The following is a 19,665-nucleotide window of genomic DNA, read 5'->3' as shown; positions in this document are numbered from 1 at the left end:
GCGAGTTTGAGACCAGTCTGAGACTACATAGTGAATTCCAGGTCAGCGAGACCCTACCTCAGAAACATTAAAAGGACAAGGGGGACTGGAAATAGCTCAGTGGTAAGAGGTGTTTGCTTGCAAAGCCTGCCCATGGGGGTTCTACTCCCTAGCAATCTACATAAAGCCAGGCATTCGTTTGTAGTGGCAAGAGACTGGTGCACACACATATGAAGAAGTCAGCAAATAAAAACACAGCTCTTTCTAGCTGCTCATCTCTCCTGATGCCTGAACCCCCAGGCCCCTGCTCTGGTAGGTTTTATGGTATCCATATAGTCAAATGTATGTCTGGAGTTCCCATTCTCTCTCTTCCTTCTCTCAAATATTTATTTTGGGTTTTCGAGGTAGGGTCTCACTCTATCTCAGGCTGACCTGGAATTCACTATGTAATCTCAGGGTGGCCTCGAACTCACAGCAATCTTTCTACCTCTTCCTCCCCAAGTGCTGGGATTAAAGGTGTGCACCACCACGCCTGGCTTTCCCAAATATTTAAAGTAACAAAATTTATAGAAAAGAATATTTTATTGAAAGTTTGTCAACTAACAATGGAGCTAAGTACAGTATGATTCAAACCTGTCCAACCAGCCTGAACTGCTAATGAAAGAACTCAAACATACAGAAAGAGGGCTGAGTGGGGCCTTTAAGTCTCTGCCAATGTGGCAAAAAAAGGAGGGGGGAATAGGAGAGAAGACAAAATGACTGACACGACTGGGTTTGTTTTGTCCTGGGGCTAGTACAATAGCCCTAGTTCCTGTTACAGACATGATACTTCAGGGCAGGCTCCCCGGGCATCAGCATAGTGGGTTAGGGCTCCCTCTTAGCAGAGCAGTGCACCCCAGGAAGGCCAGCCCCGACCCTCTTCCTTTACCCACAAAGCCTGCCTCAAAGAGTGAGGTGGCATTTTTACATTCACACCATGGTCTTTCCATCTTCCAGAGTCTCAGGACAAGGGCTCACAGTAGAAAGCACATTTTTGGTCAGTCCAAGGGGAAGGAGGGGAAAGGAAAAGACTTGGTCTGGAAGAGGCAGGGAAGGGGTATGTGTCACAGGAACCTGGAGAGGAAAGGGTTCTGAGTGCCTACAGATACCGGCATCCTTGCCAACCACTCTACATGGCTTTCCAGAGCCCCATAGCTCACAGGTGGCTTTTCTACATCTCTCACTCCAGGAAGGTAGGGGACTCCCTTCTTACTCTGGCCACCAGGGGTCGCATGGGCCTGTGAGAAGCAGCCCAACCTTCACCAGGAAAGCAAGGGAAAGAGTGAAGCCAGAAGCCAGAGAAGAATTTGGGGGAGGGGCTAAGGAAAGAAGAGGGAAGAGCTCGGAAAGACACCAAAGCTGATGACTGACCAAGGCTCTCTAGACACTGGCCCAAATGGGACACTGATTTCAAGGAAGAGGAAAGGATGTCTAGAGAAGATGGGACACTCCCCAGTGTCCCAGGACATTCTTCCTTCCTGTTATCAACCACTGGGAGCCATTCTCTCACCTACCCACAGGCAACCAATTAAGACATAATAGTGATTTTTCCCAAATGCAGGGCCGGATGGGTAGGGGACCAGAGAGTAGGGCAGGGGACAGAACAAAATTAGATTTTAACCATGGAGCTATTCCATAAGGAACTGTTGAGCGCTCCCCTCCTGCCCCAGGGTGAGAGTAGGAACTTGAGCCCCTGAGGGCAGGATCAAGCCTCGCCCTCACCCTAATGTGTAATAAATAGAGGGTAGGGGCTGGAGATGAGTGGGGCAACAGGAGGTGGGTTATAGCTCATCGTTCTTCACAGGCCGCTTCTGTTCAGCTGGCTGCTCCTTTTGTTCTGATTCTGTGGGAGAGGAGGAGGATGGCAATGAAACACAGCCAGCTGTCTGCCTCCCAACCCTACCAGGCACCCAAGACCTGTGTGGAGCCCTCACCTGCAGCAGGACCTTCTAACTCCAGAGGTTCAGAGTCTGCTGCGTCTGCTTCCAAACCTACATTTTAGAAGCAGTTTATTAGCCTCTAAAGGTAAAGAGCCAGCTGGTAAACATAATAAACCAGATGTGTGGGCCAAATTTGTTTTCTTTGTCTTTTTTTTTTTTTTTTTTTTGAGGAAGGGTCTCACTCTAGCCCAGGCAAGCCTAGAACTCACTCTTGTAGTCCCAGGCTCGCTTTCAATTCACAGCGATCCTATCTCTGCCTCTGAAGTACTTGGATTAAAGGTGTATACCACCATAATTGGCTCCCTTGTTTTTGTTGTTGTTGTTAAATTTAAAAAACTTATTTGCAAGCACCCTCAGAAAGACAGAGAATGAGCACGCCAACGCCTCTAGCCACTGCAAACAAATTGCAGGTGCATGCGCCACCTTGTGCATCTGGCTCTGTGTGGGTACTGGGAATCAAACCCAGGCTGTCAGCTTTGCAAGCAAGCACAGTAACTGCTGAGCCATCTCTCCAGGACCCTCTCCTCCCGCGCCGGTATTTTTAGTTATGCGATGTTTTTAAAAAAGTAAAGACCTAAACCAGAGTGTGGTGGCTCATAACTTTAATCACAGAACTCAGGAGGCTGAGCTGGGTGGACAGTTGTGAGTTCAAGTCCAGTCTAGGCTACAGAGTGAGCTCCAGGTCAGCCTGTGCCACATGAGACCTTGCTTCAAGAAACAAAACAAAACAAAAAGCTGGGTGTGGTGGTGCACAACTTTAATCCCAGCACTCGGGAAGCAGAAGTAGGATGACTGCATTGAGTTCTAGGCTACCCTGAGACTACACAGTGAATTCCAGGTCAGTCTAGGATACAGCAAGACCCTATCTTGAAAAACAAAACAATACAAAACAAACCAAAAGGGCAGGGGGGTGGTACCGGCCTGGGTCAGTGGATAAAGCACTGAAGCTGAAGTACTAGGGTTTAATCCCCTGGATCATATAAAAAGCTTGAAGCCATGGTGGCCTTCTGTAATCCTAGCACACTGACAGGAGAGATAGCAAAATTTATAGGAGAATTTCTTAGAAACTTGTGTTGAGCACAGCCAACAACAGCAGAGCAAGAATCCAGAGAAAAACCTAGCCGCAAGTGAGGTGGACAGGCAGAGAATGACCTGAAAGTGGTTCCCTGACCTCCACATACACATGCCCACACACCAAAATAATTACAGGCCATCTACAGGTCATGGGCTATCAAGAAATAGGCCATGCCCCAGTTTACTTGCCCCCAACTTATGCTAAGTCCCACTCTCAATCACAGCTTCCCCAACTCACGAGACTCTTCTTTTTCAGGTTCTATAATGGGCTTTGCCTCTTCAGTCTGGCCTGGAGGGAAACCAGGAGTAAGATAGAGCTCTAGGAAAAACAGGGGACTTCCCTGCCTGCAGAAATTGGAGCCAAGCACTCTGGCCTCACCTGTGGTTGGGATGACTTTCTCCCCCTGGTCACTGGCACTGGCATTGAGGGGAGGCTCTGTTCGGGTGCCATTCTTGTCCTTGGGCCGGGGCCGGGGCTTGGTAAACTTGGCTTTGTTGAGCAGATACTGTACTTCACGGTCCAGAGCCAGCATCTTGGCCTCAATGTCTTTTGAGAGCAGCACGGGCTTCTCTGTAGCAGGAAGCTTGGCCTGCTCAGCCATAGTTGCATTCTTCCAGGCCTGTGGACAAAGCCAGGGTGGGCTCAGAGCGAGATGTAGAGGACAAACACCTGCCCCAGAGGAATTCACTCTATCAGTTTCAGGCTCCTTCTACAAACCACATTATCACCCTGCCACCCTTGGCATCCCAGAGCACCAGCTAAGGGTCCAGTTGTATATTCACACAGTGATTACCCAGGTCTCATTGATGACTTTCTCTAACGTTGTCATCTCCACCTCAGTGAAGATCTGGTCCATCTCTGGGATAAGCCGGGCGCCCCTGTGAGCCACAAAGGAAACAATCAGCCCGGGCAAAGGGGCCTGGGCTGTGGGGAATGGGCAGCTGACAGGAATGGCAGCCTTGGCAGGACTTACACAAAAAAAGTAGGGCCACTCACTTGAGGAAAATGCTAGAATGGTTGAGGAGATTGTCCAGGGCTGAAAGCCGTTCAGGCCATTTCTTGCGCTCTTCCACCCGAAAAAAAAGTCCTTGGCATAGCTTCCTTAGCTCAGCCAACTTCTCCTTCAACATCTGATGGACAAGGGGTTAGAAGTGATGAACAGCTGGAAGCAGAGCCCTGGACTCAGCCTTGGATCCTTCTCTCCCTCACCCTAGTAGCAGAAGACCAGAGTGCCCATCCACCTGCCATAATACCCTGGGAGGCCCCTTACCACAGTAGTGGCCCCAAATCCTTCATCCTCCAGCCAGGTGGAGGTGGCACTGAGTTTCGCAGAGATCTCTTCCCTCTGTTCCTCAGTAGACACTTCTTGGTACTCGGGCTGATACAGCTTGTCCTAAGGAAGAACACAAATCCAAGTATGATGTGAGCCCCAGGGCAAGCTCAGAGCCAGGTGCTCCCAAACCCAAGCCCTCTGGGGCAGGGAGTGCCCCCAACCTGCTGACCTGGGTCTCAAAGATAAATGCTTCCAAGCTGTTGGCAGCTTTCTCTCGTTCCTGCTTTTCCAGGTCTCGGAGGGTCAAGTCCTCAAGTCTTCAGGGAAAAGGAGGGGCAAAGATGAGGGAGGTGCTGGAACTTGGTCCCCTCCCAGAGGCAGCATTCCTCCCTCAGTATGTCCCTGCGTCCCTCTACTCACTTCTGCACAGAACGAGCCAGCTCATCCTCTGGCAAGTCAGGCAGGTCCAGAACAGCTAACTCCACAGCGATCTCCTCTACCATCTTCTGCTTCCGGGCAGGCTTCTGCTTCTTTTCCTCCTCAGAGGCTGGAGGGACACCCTCAGGCCCTACCTGCCCCTTTTCATTGGGCTTCTGAGTGCAAAGAACAGTGGCAAAGTTAGCAAGCCACCTTCTTCCAAACAGCAAAAATAAAGTAGCTACAGGGCCGGGTATGCCTTTAATCCCAGCACTAGGGAGGCAGAGGTAGGAGGATCACCGTGAGTTCGAGGCCACCCTGAGACTACAGAGTGAATTCCAGGTCAGCCTGGGCTAGAGCAAGACCCTACCTTGAGCGAGGGGGGGGGGGGGGAGCAAAAAAAGCAAAAAAACAAAACAAAACAAACAAAAAAAAAGCAGCTTCCATCTACTCCCTTAGCTCCTGGCTCCACTGTTCATCTACTGGCTATAGCTCACCTGGGGCTCAGGCTTGTCCCCACTATCTTTTTCAGCAGGCTTGTCTTGATCAGTGGCTTTGTCCCCTTTAGGCCCAGGAGTAGTAGACTGAGAGGTATCCTCCACTGGGGCCTCAGCTTCCTCCTTCAGCTGCCCCTGCTCTCCAGGCTCATCTTTGCTTCCCTCAGCAGGATTCTCCTCTTCTTCCTGGGAGACAATTACAGCTGAGCCTATGGGCCAGGCCTGGCCTTCACCACACCTCTGCCCAGAAGGGATCTCAGAAGAAAGCAGAAGAGGAGACAGATGACATCTGTATGTGAACAGTCTGGGGCTACGTGAGTAAAAGGACGGTGACAAAGGGAGCTGAAGAGAATGGGCCTTGGGCTCTTACACAAGGATTGGCTCCAAGTCAGAGGAGCACAAGCAGGAGAGCATGGTTAACCCAGTATAGGCTTAGGCAAAGGCAGGGTCATCACAGCCCAGGCAGCTAGAATGCCCATCAGATTCTCTGCTTCTGCTACCTGCCCCCAGTGCTGCTCTTCATGCTACCCTCTTACCTGGACAGCATCAGTACCATTCTCTTTGGTATCTGATGTGGTACCACCTCCAAACAGGCTGGAAATAGTGTTGCCAAGTTCTAGGGAGAAGGAAACCCAGAGACTCATGAGAGGACCTAGCAGTGGCTCCATTTCCTACTTTAAGGGCATGCCGTCACCTCAAAGCATACACCATGTATGTTTGTTCACACATACACACAGGTGACCATACTCATCTTACTGGTTAAAGTAGATTCCTCCTCTGGGCTATCCTCCACCAGGGTCTCAAAAACAGACTCCACCTATTTCAAAACAGGTCAAAATACAGAACTGCACACGCAAACCACACTTCTCCACCAATGTCTGGCTTATACATACTACATGATCTGCAGCTGTGCTGGCCTACTCACTCACTTTTCTTTTCTTGGTTTTTCAAGGTAAGAGTCTTGCTGTAGCCCAGGCTGACCTAGAATTCACTAGTCTCAGGTTGATCATCCTACCTCAGCTTCCACACCTGGTTCACTTTCCTTTTCTAAAGACTCTGGATGGTCACCTGCCCCCTTGATTACCAGCCCTCTAAGGAGAGGCTCACATTCTTTCTCTCAAAGCCATCCATGTCTCAGTAACACAATGGACCAAGCTTCCTAGTGTGCTACAGATACTATCCAAGATTTACTTTTTAAAAACAGGCTTTTCCAAAACAAGAGTAAGAAAATCTCAAGGCCTAGGCATATTGATGCATGCCTTTAATCCCAGCACTGGGGAGGCTGAGGTAGGATCACAGTGAGTTCAAGGCCAGCCTGAGCTACAGAGTGAATTCTAGATTAAGCTAGGCTAGAGTGAGACCTTCCCTTGAAAAATTAAAAACAAAAGTTGGCTTAGTTCCCTCTAAACAAGTTACAAAGCCCATAAGAATGTACAGGCTATGAGAAAGCCCCATCAGAACCCTGTTAGCTCTGTTTAGAGACAAGACTGCTCTGACTTGATTCTGTAACTTCTTTGTTTATTCTGTGGAACCCACTTTGGGCAAGGCTGGCAGGCCCCAGGCTCCTGCTCTATCCTCACACAGGGTCTCCTTTTGTTCTCACCCTGTCTAGACTGAGCACACCACTCTCATCCAAGTTGAAGTGCGCCTTGATGCCCTTGGACTCGTAGTCTGGATATTTCTTGAAGCTCTCACCCACACCTTTTAGCTTCACTGTGGTCAGATTCTGGGAGCCAAACACCCTGGTTGGGAAGGAAAGGAGTTTGAGGAGACCCACCAGGCCCACTTCTGACCCTAGGCGATAATACAGCCTGTTGGCATGAGATGTCAGGGATCCTGCCCAAAGACACTCAGAAGGGAGGAGGCACTCTTGAGAGGCTGTCATAACCTCACCTTAACCCACTGAAACTCTGCAAGCCTCACTTTTCCCTCTCCATAATCCACAGGTCATCTGGCAAGTGCACCTCCCCCTCCCTAGAGGTCCCATCCTGCCCCCGCCCCTCACCGAAGATCCTCAGGCCCCAGGAAGCCCAGGTCACCATAGTTGATGTGAAAGTTGAAATCATGGCTGTAGCGGTTAAAGGTGATGACTTTTCGTTGGGGGTAGGGCCCCATGCGTGAGAAGAGCACGCGTTTATTGTGCTTCAGGCTGTGAATCCCAGGCTCCTCCTCTACCTCCCTTGTGAACTCCACCTACATAACAGGCAGAGAGAAGGTACACAGGAGAATAGGGTAAGTTCTGCAGTAGGGATGTGAATGTGAGGACCTCTTGGTCAGAAGGCATAGGATGGGCTTCTCCCACGTAGAGAAGCAAAGGGCATTTTTCAGACAAGGTTACTCACCAGGATGGGGTAGATGACAGCATCACGCACGACAAAGGGCTTCACCTTGAAGGCCTTGCTGAGTGCAGCTGCCTGGTATACAGCCCCCATGGCAGCTGCTTCATCTGCATTGATGTTCTTCCCTAGCTCCTCCCTACGAGAGGAGGCACATGGTCCAGCACCAGTCACCGTCATCCCGTACCTCCCGCTGCCCAGACCCCATGACAAACCCCCACACTCACTTGCCCACAGCCTTCAGCAGCACGTCCTGAACTTTGGGAACACGAGTGGCTCCACCTACTAGGATCACCTGCTCGATCTCATCCTACAAAAGGGGGAGAAGGTGAGATGCAAGCAGTTAATGCCTTTTCTCTACACTGGCTCTCCCCCGTCCCCAGTGATGTTTCCTGTCCCATTCCCGCCAGGCACTTCTGCCTTCCCCATGCTCTCACCAAGCTCATCTCCGCACTCTGGAGAGCCTGATGGACAGGCCCAGGCACCCGCTCAAACAAGTCTGCACACAACTCTTCAAACTCCACTCGAGTCACTTTTGCCTTGAAGTCCACATCATCCATCAAGCCTTCAATCTGGAGGAGGAAGAAACTACTTATTAGGAGGGGTTCTTATCCAGTCCTACTCTCTGTGGTAAAGGACTTTGAAAGGGTGGCAGGTTTGCCCTCCACTAAGACCCACGTAGGAACCTGGGCCATGTGGTCGGCATTGGCACTCAAGATGGTTTTGAGCCGATTGGCCTCCCGCAACAGCTTGGCCATGGCACGTGGGTTTTCTCGGACATCCTTAGCTCTCTGTCCCTTGCGTTGCTCATTAAAGAGTCCAGCCAAGTGTTCCCGTAGGCGAAGCTCCATCTCTAGGCCACCCAGGGTACGGTCAAACCTGTTCAAAAAAGAAAGGAAGTACTGTGAGGATACACAGAGCCCCTCCATGGCACAAGAGCCAGTCATCCATATTTGGAAATATACTAGTAGCAGAAGGGCAAAGGATATAGCTCAGTGGTAAGCACCTCCCCAAAGTGGCAGGAGTTGGAGGCAGTGTGACAAGACAGGTCTCTGCTGTCAAGTGGTTTATAATCTTGCAATTCAACAGCCTTGTAAATGTGCAATCATAACCACATGTGTTAAAAATGAGGGCACACCAGGCTAGTGGACCACACAAGAGATGTGTGCTACTCAAGGCAGTTAAAGAAAGAGTTCCTGAGTAAAGATGCTGGAACTGAAGCCTCAAGGAAGAGCTGGAGATGACTGGGTACAGAGAAAAGGAAAGAATATTCTACACAAAAGACAGAATCTGGGCTGGAGAAATGGATTAGCGGTTAAGTGCTTGCCTGTGAAGCCTAAGGACCCCGGTTCGAGGCTCGGTTCCCCAGGTCCCACATTAGCCAGATGCACAAGGGGGCGCACGCGTCTGGAGTTCGTTTGCAGAGGCTGGAAGCCCTGGCGCGCCCATTCTCTCTCTCTCCCTCTATCTGCCTTTCTCTCTGTGTCTGTCTATCTCAAATAAATAAATAAAAAAAAAATTAAAAAAAAAAAAAAAAAAAAAAAAAAAAAAAAAAAGACAGAATCTGGGCTGGAGAAATGGATTAGCGGTTAAGTGCTTGCCTGTGAAGCCTAAGGACCCCGGTTCGAGGCTCGGTTCCCCAGGTCCCACATTAGCCAGATGCACAAGGGGGCGCACGCGTCTGGAGTTCGTTTGCAGAGGCTGGAAGCCCTGGCGCGCCCATTCTCTCTCTCTCCCTCTATCTGTCTTTCTCTCTGTGTCTGTCGCTCTCAAATAAATAAATTAATTAAAAAAAAAAAAAAGACAGAATCTCTCTAGACTCTGAGGTAGAGAGGTAGGAGGAATAAACATAGCAAGTTTGAAAGGAAAGCAAATATACTCAAAGAGCAAAAGGGCTTAACGACAGTTGTGGGAACAGGGCTCAGAAGATACAGGGACAGTTTTGAAGAAATGGTTAACAATCAGATTGGCATTTTATTTTATTTATTTTGTGGGTGTGGTGTTGTGAATTAAGTCTAGAACCCCACAAATGCTAGGCAAGGACTTCACTGCTACTGAGACATAGCCCTGGCTCCAAAACAAACTCCCCCCCCCCCCTCGAAATAGGGTTTCACTCTAGTCCAGGCCGACCTGGAATTCACTATGTAGTCTCAAGGTGGCCTCGAACTCATGGTGGTCCTCCTACCTCTGCCTCCCTGGGATTAAAGACGTGTGCCACCACACCCGGTCCTAAACAATAAACAAAAGAAAATTCCTAGTCGGCCATGCTGGTATATGCCTTTAACCCCAGCACTCAGGAGGCAGGAAAATTGCATGAGTTCAAGGCCACTCTGAGATAACATAGTGAATTCCAGGTCAGCCTGGGCTAGAATGAGTCCCTATCTTGAAAAAAAAGACAAAAAAATAATGAATTTTAGAAATTTAAAGAAAACCTGCAGAATTAAAACATTATCTCCCTGAGGGCTGGAGTGACGGCCTCACAAGCATTAGGACCTGAGTTCAACCCCTAGTACCCATGTAAAAATGCTAGACATAACTGGGTGTGGTGGTGCACGTCTTAAATTCCAGCACTTAGGAGGCAGAGGTAGGAGGATCGCCATGAGTTTGAGGCCAACCAAAAAAAAAAAAAAAAAAAAGATTCCCAGATTGTCCCTGGCTTCTATCCTACCTTTTATTTATTTATTTGAGGTAGGTTCTCAGTCTAGTCCAGGCTGACCTAGAATCCACTATATAGTCTTAGGGTGGCCTTAAACTCATGGTGATCCTCCTGCCTCTGCCTCCCAAGTGCTGGAATTAAAGGTGTGTGCCACCATACCCTGCTCACTATCTTGAACCCCCCCACAAAAAAAAATCTGTACTGTGAGATGGCTTAGTGATAAGGCATTTCCAGCAAGCCAAAGCAAAGGACCCAGGTACAATTCCCCAGTAGAGCCAGACGCACAAGGTGGCACATGCATTTGAAGTGGTTAGAGGTCCTCCTGCCATGTCTATTCTCTCCCTGTCTCTCTTCTTCTCACATAAATAAAAATATTTCTTAAAAGATCTTTCTAGGGCTGGAGAGATGACTTAGTGGCTAAGGCGTTTGCCAGCAAAGCCAAAAGACCTTGATTTGATTCCCCAGCACCCACATAAGCCAGATGCACAAGATGACACATGCATCTGGAGTCCATTTGCAGTGCCTGGAGGCCCTGGTTTGCCCATTCTCTCCCTCTCTCTCTGTCTCTTTCTCAAACAAGTAAATAAATAAAATACTAAAACAGAAGACAATGAAGCCAGGTACAGTGGTGCCTGCCTTTTAATTCCACCACCCCAAATAAGCAGGCAGGAGAATTGACACAAGTTTGAGACCAGCCCGGTCTACCCAGAATTCCAAACTAACCAAGATTTTACAGCTAATTAAATTTTTTTTTTTTTTTGAGGGAGGGTCTCTAATTCTAGCCCAGGCTGACCTGGAATTCACTCTGTAGTTCCAGGCTACAATTCACAGCAATCCCCCTACCTCTGGCCTTGTGAGTGCTGGGATTAATGGCATGCACCACCACATGTGGCCAAAATCTTTTTTTTTTGGTTTGTTTTTGTTTTTCATAGTAGGGCAGAGGTTGGAGGACTGCCATGAGTTCGAGGCCACCCTGAGACCACATAGTGAATTCCAGGTCAGTCTGAGCTACAGTGAGACCTTACCTTGAAAAACCAAAACAGGCATATGCCACTACACCCAACTCAAAATATTTTTTAAAACAACTTTTTTTTGGTCTCAAAAAAACGGACAGCACCGGTATGGTGGCATGCACCTTTAATTCCAACACTCAGGAGGCAAGGGAGGAGGAATGCTGTGAGTTTGAAGCCATTCTGGGAGTATATAGTGTATTCCAGGTCAGCTTAAGACCCTTCCTTGATAAACTAAATTAAAATCAAAAGCTGGACATGGTGGTGCATGCCTTTAATCCCAGCATACGGGAGGCAGAGGTAGGAGGATCACTGTGAATTCGAGACCACCCTAAGACTACATAGTGAATTCCGGGTCAGTGTGGGCCAGAGTGAGACCCTACCTTGAAAAACCAAAAATAAATAAAATACACAGAAGGGAAAGGATCTAGGGAAATGGTCCAGTGGTTAAAAGCACTTGCTTGGCAAAGCCTGCCAGCCTGGGTTCAATTCTCTAGCCATCCACATAAAGCTGAACATGCACTCATTTGCAGTGGTAAGACCCTGACACATGCACACACATGTCAATATATAAATTAAAAATAAAAAAGTTGCTGGATGTGGTGGCGCACACTTTTAATCCCAGCACTCGGGAGGCAGAGGTAGGAAGATCACCATGAGTTCCAGGCCACCCTGAAACTACATAGTGAATTCCAGATCTGCCTGGGCTAGAGTGAGCCCCTAGCTCAAACAAAACAAAACAAAACAAAACAAAACAAAAATAACAATAATAATAAATTAATTAATAAATAAAAAAGGTCAAAGGAAAAAAAACATGAAGATAATGAGAGCTAGGGATATAGCTCAGATGTTTTGCCCAGCATTTGTGAGGTCATAGGTTCAATCCCAGTAAACCAATAATGACAATGACAGACGTTTAAGTAAACTAAATGGGCAGGAAAACAAGAGAGTGGCTGAATCTTACAACCTACATATCACCTCACAAATGTCCTTAGAGCATGTTCAGGAAGCTCCCTAACTTCCAATCTCCCCAAGATTGTCTTTCCCTTTTCTCCTGCTTTCTCTTCTTTGGAAACAGCCCCACTTGGTGACTGATGCTTTACCCAAGAGCATTTCTACAGAGAAAAGGGAGTAGGCAGCTAAAACCCAGGAAGAAATTCTTGACCTAAAGGTCTTAATAACTTACCCCACACCTCTGATCTGCAGCTGTGGTTGCATCCCAGCCTCCTTCGTCTTCACTGTCTGGTAGGTCACGATGGTGCACACAGTGCTGCCTGAGCCCATGTCATAGAACATGACATTCTGTGGCGACAGCAAGGACACTGTCACAGGAACTTTATCAAATGCAAGGTGCCTGCCCACCCACCTGACTGCACACAAGGGGATGAAATTCCCAACAGCATAAAGCCAAACACCATCAATGAAGGCTGACCGGAGGCCACTGTCACATTTTGCTAAGGGTCAGTCATGCAAAACACTGCAAATAAAGTCTAGCAGACTTTGTCCTCACACCCAGCACCCTCTGGGTCTTGTCAGGAAGAGTGTCCTGGCTCACCTGTGCAGTGGCATTAATATCTTTCCGTCGGAACACACCATAGCTAAGGGCAGTGGCAGTGTTGTCGTTGATGAGCTGCAGCACTTTGAGACCAGCCATGCGGGCAGCCTGCAACACAGCTCGGCGCTCAGCTTGGTTGAAGAAGGCTGGCACGGTGATCACTGCATCTTTAATAGGCTGCTCTGTAGAACACAAAAGAGGGTCCCATCAGCTACAACTTCAGACCACTTTTGCCAACCACAGTACTTCTAACATTTCAGGCCAGGTAATTCTGTTGGTGGCTCCCTGTGTATTACAGTATGTTTACGGCCTCTCTGCCTTCTGGATACCAGTGGTGTACTGCCAATTATGACAACCAAATGTACCTTTAGATATAGTCAAATATTCACTACCCTTACAACTGACCCCACCTGATATTCACTGCTTTAGATCTCAGGGAGCCTGGCAGTCACAGGCCCCACCTTGGCACTCACCTGCAAAATCTTCAGCCAGGGAACGGGAGTAGTTGAGAACCATGCCCAGCACCTCCTCAGGTGAGAACTGAAGCTGCCTGAGAAGAGGTGAAGCAAGGAGAATCAAGCACTAAGGCAGACAACATTAAAATTCCAACAAGGAGTCTGGCAGAGCTGTTGGGCCCACCCTCCCCAGGAGAACACTCACGGGCTGATCTGGAAGCTCACAGTCTGCCTCTGTTTGTCAATGCTTAGTTCATGTTCAGGGAAACGGTCCCGATAAAGGGCCACATGGGGGTTATCTGCTTTCTTCCCTAAGAGGTGCTGGAAATAACGGAGTGTAGCCTTTGGGTTCTTGATGGCCTGAGAAAAGATGAAGATTAAAAAAAAAACTGAAAAGTGTAAAGCCCAAGCCCATTACAGCCTGCATCTTACATCAGTGATGGGTGAGGGAATAAACTCTGGGGGCACTGATCTAACAAGGGGGCTGCGACTCACCATGCCTGCTGCAGTGTCTCCTAAGAACCTTTCATTTTCTTTCAAGGTAACACACACTGGAGTTTTCCTCCGGGATTCCCTTAGAAAAGAGAGGTATGCATTAGGACCAGAGACCTACAGAAGGGTGTGAAGCTAGGCACTAACACTCCCCACATACCCTCAGCCACCAGTCTGTGTAGGCACTACAAAAACCACAAACATCCTTGGAGCCCGGACTCCCTTGTTGCCTGCCCTTGGTATTAAGCTACCCTCACTTGTTCAACACAATCTCCATGGGCACTCCAGGTTTGACAATGGCCACCTTCATGGATTCACTGCCCAGGTCCACAGACATCACAGCCAGAGTATCTGCAGGGAGAATCAGATTATTTGTTAGTGCTCACCTTCCTGAGGGCCCTGGAAAGCATACTACTTTCTGTGCCTTCAGATGACCATGACATGGTATTAACATATACATGATGTGTCCATACCAAGTTTCTACTTCAGAGCCAGGCATGATGGTGCACGCCTTTAACCCCTGCACTTGGGAGGCAGAGGCAGAAGGATCATGGTGAGTTCAAGGCCATTCAAGGCCACCCTGAGACTACATAGTGAATTCCAGGTCAGCCTGGGTTAGAGTGAGACCCTCTCTTTCCAAGAAAACAAAACCAAAAACAAACACTTTCTATTTAATTTTTTAAAAGACCACGAGAAAGATCCAACATTATAGAGTTGTTATAGGGGTCTTATGCCCCCTTCCTACCACTCACTCTTCTTTTGATCCCTCTGTCAAGTACATACCACTCAATGCCAACAAGTCTGCCAAGAGGATCGTCATCAAGATCCAACAGGCAAGCCTCCTTGGCCTCTGTTTCCTGACTGTGGCTGCCATTGTGCCCCTGGGGAAAAGGAAAAACACTTGTAACTAGATGCTCCGAGTGAAGGAAAAAAGAACTACATCCCAGAACAAGGTCTAAGATTCTTATCTACATTTTGACTCAAGAGTAGAGGAGCCTCCACCGCCATCACCTACAGGTGAGTTCCCTAAAACCTCCCAAGTTAGGGCTCAGACACAAAGGGCTCAGATCCTCGGTTCCACCTCATCCCTAAAGTGGAGAAGGTAACAGGATCGGAGGAAGAAGAGAACCTGAGCCTGGTTTTCAGCACTGCACGGACAAGTAACTGGTGTGCCACGGCACTGTGTCCATCAAGCCACCTGAGATGGGGCCCGAGTCCCTCACTACTCACTCAACTACCACCTTACACCTGGAGCTCCCCTGGCGGCAGGGAAAGCCAGGTTGGGCCTGGACAGGAACTGAGTGGTGATGACGTTGGGGGATGGCTGTTACGGAAAGAAGGCCCGTCTCCTCCTGGCCGGCAACCCTGACGGTGGTCCCGCTCCCTCCCCATCCCCGTCCCCATCCCACTCCGGGGCCCCACGGCTCACCCGAGTGGACGCGGTGTCGGGTTAGGTTACTCCTCGGCTGAGTGTTCACCCAAGCCTCACCTGACCAAGGTGAAGGCTCCCACTCCCGGAAACGTATGCCGGCCCTCCCCTAGCGCGCGGGGTCGCCCGTGGTACAAGATGGGGGGGGCGCACACACCGGCTTTCGCGCGGCCCTCGCTCCCGCTAGCGACCCGCCCCCGGAGCTAGCACGCTGCCTCCCTTAGGAGCCACGGCCCGGCAGCTCCTCCATCCTCACCACGGCTCCCTCGGGCCTTGCGCTTCGGTAGCCCCGGCTCTGGGGATCCACGAGGCGCGGACGTACCCACGCGGTCGGCAGCTCGCCCCAACCCGCGCCCTTCACAACTCCCCTCGCTTTGCAAACAGTTACAGTGACCACCAACCTCTCGGCGGCGTCTCGCGCACTAGCCGGCCCCGGACGCGGCGCGCGCTCATTGGCGCCTCCGCTGCCCGGCCCTGCGCCGCGCACCTGGCCCCGCCCCAGCCGCCCGGCGCGCGCTTCCATTGGTCCACGTCCTGGGCCCGCCCCCTCAACGGCCCCGCCCCCCGAAGCGTGCACCAGTTGGGACAAAACCGCCGGCGGAGACTGGGGATTGGGCCACGTCACTGGCCCCGCGGGTTCGCTCCCACCTCCCTGGTGCTGGACGGCTGGGGGCCCACGCAGGACCTTCTCCAGTCTCCGAGCTGAGCTGCATCTTTGCGTAGGCCGCGGAGTGCCCCGCGCCTGGAACTGATGGGGCGTCGGGACTGTTAGGCACTCGGACCTCGTCTTCCGGTCACCTGGAGAGCCTCATCCGAGGAACCGGAACGACCGCATCCCCACCACAGCTACCCGGAAGAGGCGCTTGCGTGGGAATTGGAATCTACACTGCCCTAGGCCTTGGCTATAGACATCAGAGAATGGCTACAGCTCAGGCATGGTCCCTCCAACCTACCTGTTTCCTTGAGCAAACTTAGGTCACAGAAATGATGTTCGCAGGCTAGAGAGAGGGTTCAGCTGTTTTAAGCGATTGCTCTCAAAGCCTGTCTGGGTTCGATTCCCCAGTACCCACAAGAAGCCAGATGCACAAACTGGTGCAAGCATCTGGAGTTCCTTTGTAATGGTAAGAGGTCCTGGCTGGCTCGTTCTTATTCTCGCTCGCTCGCTCGCAAATAAGTAGAATTTTAAAATATGACGTTCTCAGGCCGGGAGTGGTGGCGCAAGCCTTTAATCCCAGCACTCAGGAGGCAGAGGTAGGATTGCCATGAGTTCGAGCCTACCCTGAGACTACATAGTGAGTTCCAGGTCAGCCTGGGCTAGAGCGATGCCCTACTTTGAAGAAGAAAAAAAGAAAAGAAAAATGATGTTCCTTGGTGATGAGTCAGAGATAAGTAATATATTGATGGTAGAACTTGACCAGGACTCTAAGCTCCATATTTATGAGAAAGCATATTCCAAGCTGTAAGGCACTACATACACAAGATACTTGCAAGAGGGCTGGAGAAATGGCTTAGCGGTTGAGCACTTGCCTGTGAAGCTTAAGGACCCGGGTTCCAAGCTCGACTCCCCAGGACCCATGTTAGCCAGATACACAAGGGGGCGCACGCGTCTGTAGTTCGTTTGAAGTGGCTAGAGGCCCTGGGGCGCCCATTCTCTATCTCTGCCTCTTTCTCTCTTTGTCTGTCACTCTAAATAAATAAATAAATAATTTTTTAAAAAAAGATACTTGCAAGTTTGAGCAAATGAGTGTCCCATTTTATGTATTCCTGTTCCATAAATCTTGTGTTTTTCCTTCTCGACTACTAAGAGCATAGAATTAAAATATCTCAATCCCTGTCTGCTGTTTTTCTCTTCTCATTTCCTTCTCTGCTAGCCAGCCCTTTTGAAACGTGGTCTTTGGACTGCTCACTTCCTTTACACTTGGAAATCAGCCTCTCCCCCACTAAATCCATACCAGGTGTCCCTACACTGAAGGCTCTTCCTCCCTCCCTCCTTTTCTTGGGAATTGAACCCAGGGCCACTGCATGCTAGGCACTCAACCAACTAAGCTACAGCCCCAGAAGTCCCCTTCTCCACCCTTTGTTTTAAATATTTTATTATTTATTTGAAAGCGGGGTGGACGGAAGGGGAGGATGGGCACACCAGGGTCTCTTGCCGCTGCAAACTAACTCCAGATGCATACACCATCCTGTGTATCGGCTTTACGCTGGCACTAGGGAATCAAACCCTGCTGGCTTTGCAAGTAAGCGCCTTTAACCATTGAACCATCTCTCTAGTCCCTAAAATGATGTTTTCTGTTGTTGTTTTGAGGTAGGGTTTCACTGTAGTGCAGGCTTACCGGGAACTCACTATATAGTCTCAGGGTGGCCTCAAACACATGGTGATCCTTCTACCTCTGCCTCCCAAGTGCTGGGATTAAAGATGTGTGCCACCAATCCCAGCCCTGTTTTGTTTTGGATTTTTTTGTTTGTTTTGTGTTGTTTTTCAAGGTTAGGTCTCACTCTAGCCCAGGATAACCTGGAATGCACTCCGTAGTCCCAGGTTGGCCTTAACCTCACAGCATCCTCCTACCTCTGCCCCCCACGTACTGGGATTAAAGACATGCACTACAATGCCTGGCTACCTTTGCATTCATATGAATAAATGTATATATATATGTAAGTATGTGTAAATTTGTTTGAGAGAGAATGGGTACACCAGGGCCTTCAGCCACTACAAACTAACTCTAGATGTGTACGCCCCCTTGTGTGCATGTGTGACATTGCATGCTTGTGTCCCTGCCTGTAGTTTACCTGGGACCTGGTAATTCGAAGATGAATTCTTAGGCTTTGCAGGCAAGTGCCTTAACCACTAAGCCATCTCTCCACCCCCATTTGCATATTTTAAAAATATTTTTATTCATTTATTTGCAAGGAGAGAGGATTGGCATGCCAGGGCCTCCAGCTGCTGTAAGGAAACTTAAGACACATGTGCCACTTTGTGCATCTGGCTCTATGTGGGTACTTGGGAATTGTACCCAGGTCATTAGGCTTTGCAGGCAAGTGCTTTAATGGCTGAGCCATCTCTTCAGTGTATTATCATATTTATACCTGTATATATTGTATTTGCTCTTATTCTCCCTAATTATTTTCTTATTTCCTCCCTCCCCCACTAACAGGCTTCTTCTCAATCTCCATCTTACTATCATACTTTCTTTTTAGCCTATCACATTAAATTAGTGTTACTATTTTTAGTATGTCTGTTTTATTTGAGGTAGGGTCTCACTCTAACCCAGGCTGACATGGAACTCACTCTTTAGTCTCAGGCTGGCCTTGAACTCACAGTGATACTCCTACCTTTTCCTCCTAAATTCTGAGGTTAAAGGTGTGCACCACCATACATGGACAGCTCTTTTTTTTTTTTTTAAATATTTAAGAGGGGGGGGGCATTCCAGGGCTTCTAGCCATTGCAGACAAACTTCAGCTGTATTTGCTCCTTGGCGTATGTAGCCTTCTTGGATCCTGGGGAATTGAACCAGGGTCCTTAGGCCTCACAGGTAAATGCCTTAACTGCTAAGCCATTTCCCCAGCCCTGCTTTTTTTTTTTCCTTAATATTTATTTATTTGCAAGCAAAGAGGGGAGGGGTACCAGGTCCTCTAGCCACTGCAGAGGAATTCTAGATGCCTGTGCCACTTTGTGCATCTAGCTTCACGTGGGTTCTGGGGAATTGAACCCAGTTGTTAGGCTTTGCAGGTGATTTTCTCAACTGCTATGCATATCTTTGGCCGGCTTTGTTTTTGAGACAGGGGCTCATGTAGCCCAGGCTGGCCTCCAGCTTGCTATGTAGTCAAGGCTGGATTTGAGTCCCTGATCCTGCCTGTACCTCCCAAGTATTCGGATTACAGAAAGATTTTTCTTTCTTAATAATTGGCCAACTATTCAGTTGATTTTTTTCCCATCCACTTCAAATAGAAAATATGTTTATGGGCCTCTGTGAAAAGCCATCACTGTGCTAGGTGTTTGGAATCCAGAATTAGATATGAACTTGTTATTGCCATCAAAGAATTCACAGTCTGGGGGTTGGAGCGATGGCTTAGCTGTTAAGGTGCTTGCCTGCAAAGCCTAATGACCTGGGTTCACTTTCCCAATAGCCATGTAAAGCCAGACACTCAAAGTGTCACATGTGTGTGGAGTTCATTTGCAACAGCTAGAGGCTCTGGGGTGCCCATTCTCTCCCTACCTCTCTCTCTCTCTCTCCCTTCCCCTCCTACCCATGTCTCTGCTTATAATTTTTTTTTAATTTATTTGTGAATAAAGAGAGAAGAGAGACAGCAGAGAGAATAGGCATGCTAGGGCCTTCAGCTGCTGCAAACAAACCCCAAATGCATGCACCTCTTTGTGCATCTAGATCTACAAAGATACTGAGGAATTGAATTCTGGTCATTTACCTTTGCAGTCAAGTGCCTTAACCCCTGAGCCCATCTCTCCAGCGCACAAATAATTTTAGTCAGTTAGTTATTATTATTATTATTTGC

General features: G+C 49.0%; 1 protein-coding gene across 3 annotated transcripts; it reads right to left on the bottom strand.

Moving 5' to 3' along the window:
* Window positions 1-542: 542 nt before the first annotated feature.
* Hyou1 (hypoxia up-regulated 1) lies at window positions 543-15,591 on the bottom strand. 3 transcript variants are annotated; one of them, XM_045145328.1, is made up of 26 exons: window positions 15,555-15,591; window positions 14,508-14,605; window positions 13,982-14,075; window positions 13,728-13,806; window positions 13,438-13,592; window positions 13,251-13,327; window positions 12,778-12,959; window positions 12,409-12,524; window positions 8,243-8,435; window positions 7,994-8,128; window positions 7,784-7,866; window positions 7,563-7,695; window positions 7,226-7,413; window positions 6,824-6,962; window positions 5,977-6,037; window positions 5,757-5,836; window positions 5,221-5,406; window positions 4,727-4,899; window positions 4,536-4,623; window positions 4,304-4,426; window positions 4,030-4,163; window positions 3,827-3,911; window positions 3,412-3,652; window positions 3,271-3,321; window positions 1,953-2,009; window positions 543-1,861 (listed from the first exon to the last, which is right to left on the bottom strand). In XM_045145328.1, the coding sequence occupies exons 2-26, from the start codon at window positions 14,596-14,598 to the stop codon at window positions 1,800-1,802; spliced, it is 3,006 nt and encodes a 1,001-aa protein (XP_045001263.1). In that variant the 5' UTR covers window positions 14,599-14,605; window positions 15,555-15,591; the 3' UTR covers window positions 543-1,799. The 3 variants fall into 3 exon arrangements, with proteins under 3 accessions (XP_045001263.1, XP_045001262.1, XP_045001264.1); XM_045145327.1 differs by lacking the exon at window positions 15,555-15,591 and adding an exon at window positions 15,410-15,548; XM_045145329.1 differs by lacking the exon at window positions 15,555-15,591 and adding an exon at window positions 15,154-15,359.
* Between the last annotated feature and the right edge of the window lie 4,074 nt (window positions 15,592-19,665).

The sequence above is a fragment of the Jaculus jaculus genome, chromosome 3, assembly GCF_020740685.1.
Source record: "Jaculus jaculus isolate mJacJac1 chromosome 3, mJacJac1.mat.Y.cur, whole genome shotgun sequence".
NCBI classification, from domain to species: domain Eukaryota; kingdom Metazoa; phylum Chordata; class Mammalia; order Rodentia; family Dipodidae; genus Jaculus; species Jaculus jaculus.
This window is presented reverse-complemented; position numbering and strand designations above follow the sequence as displayed.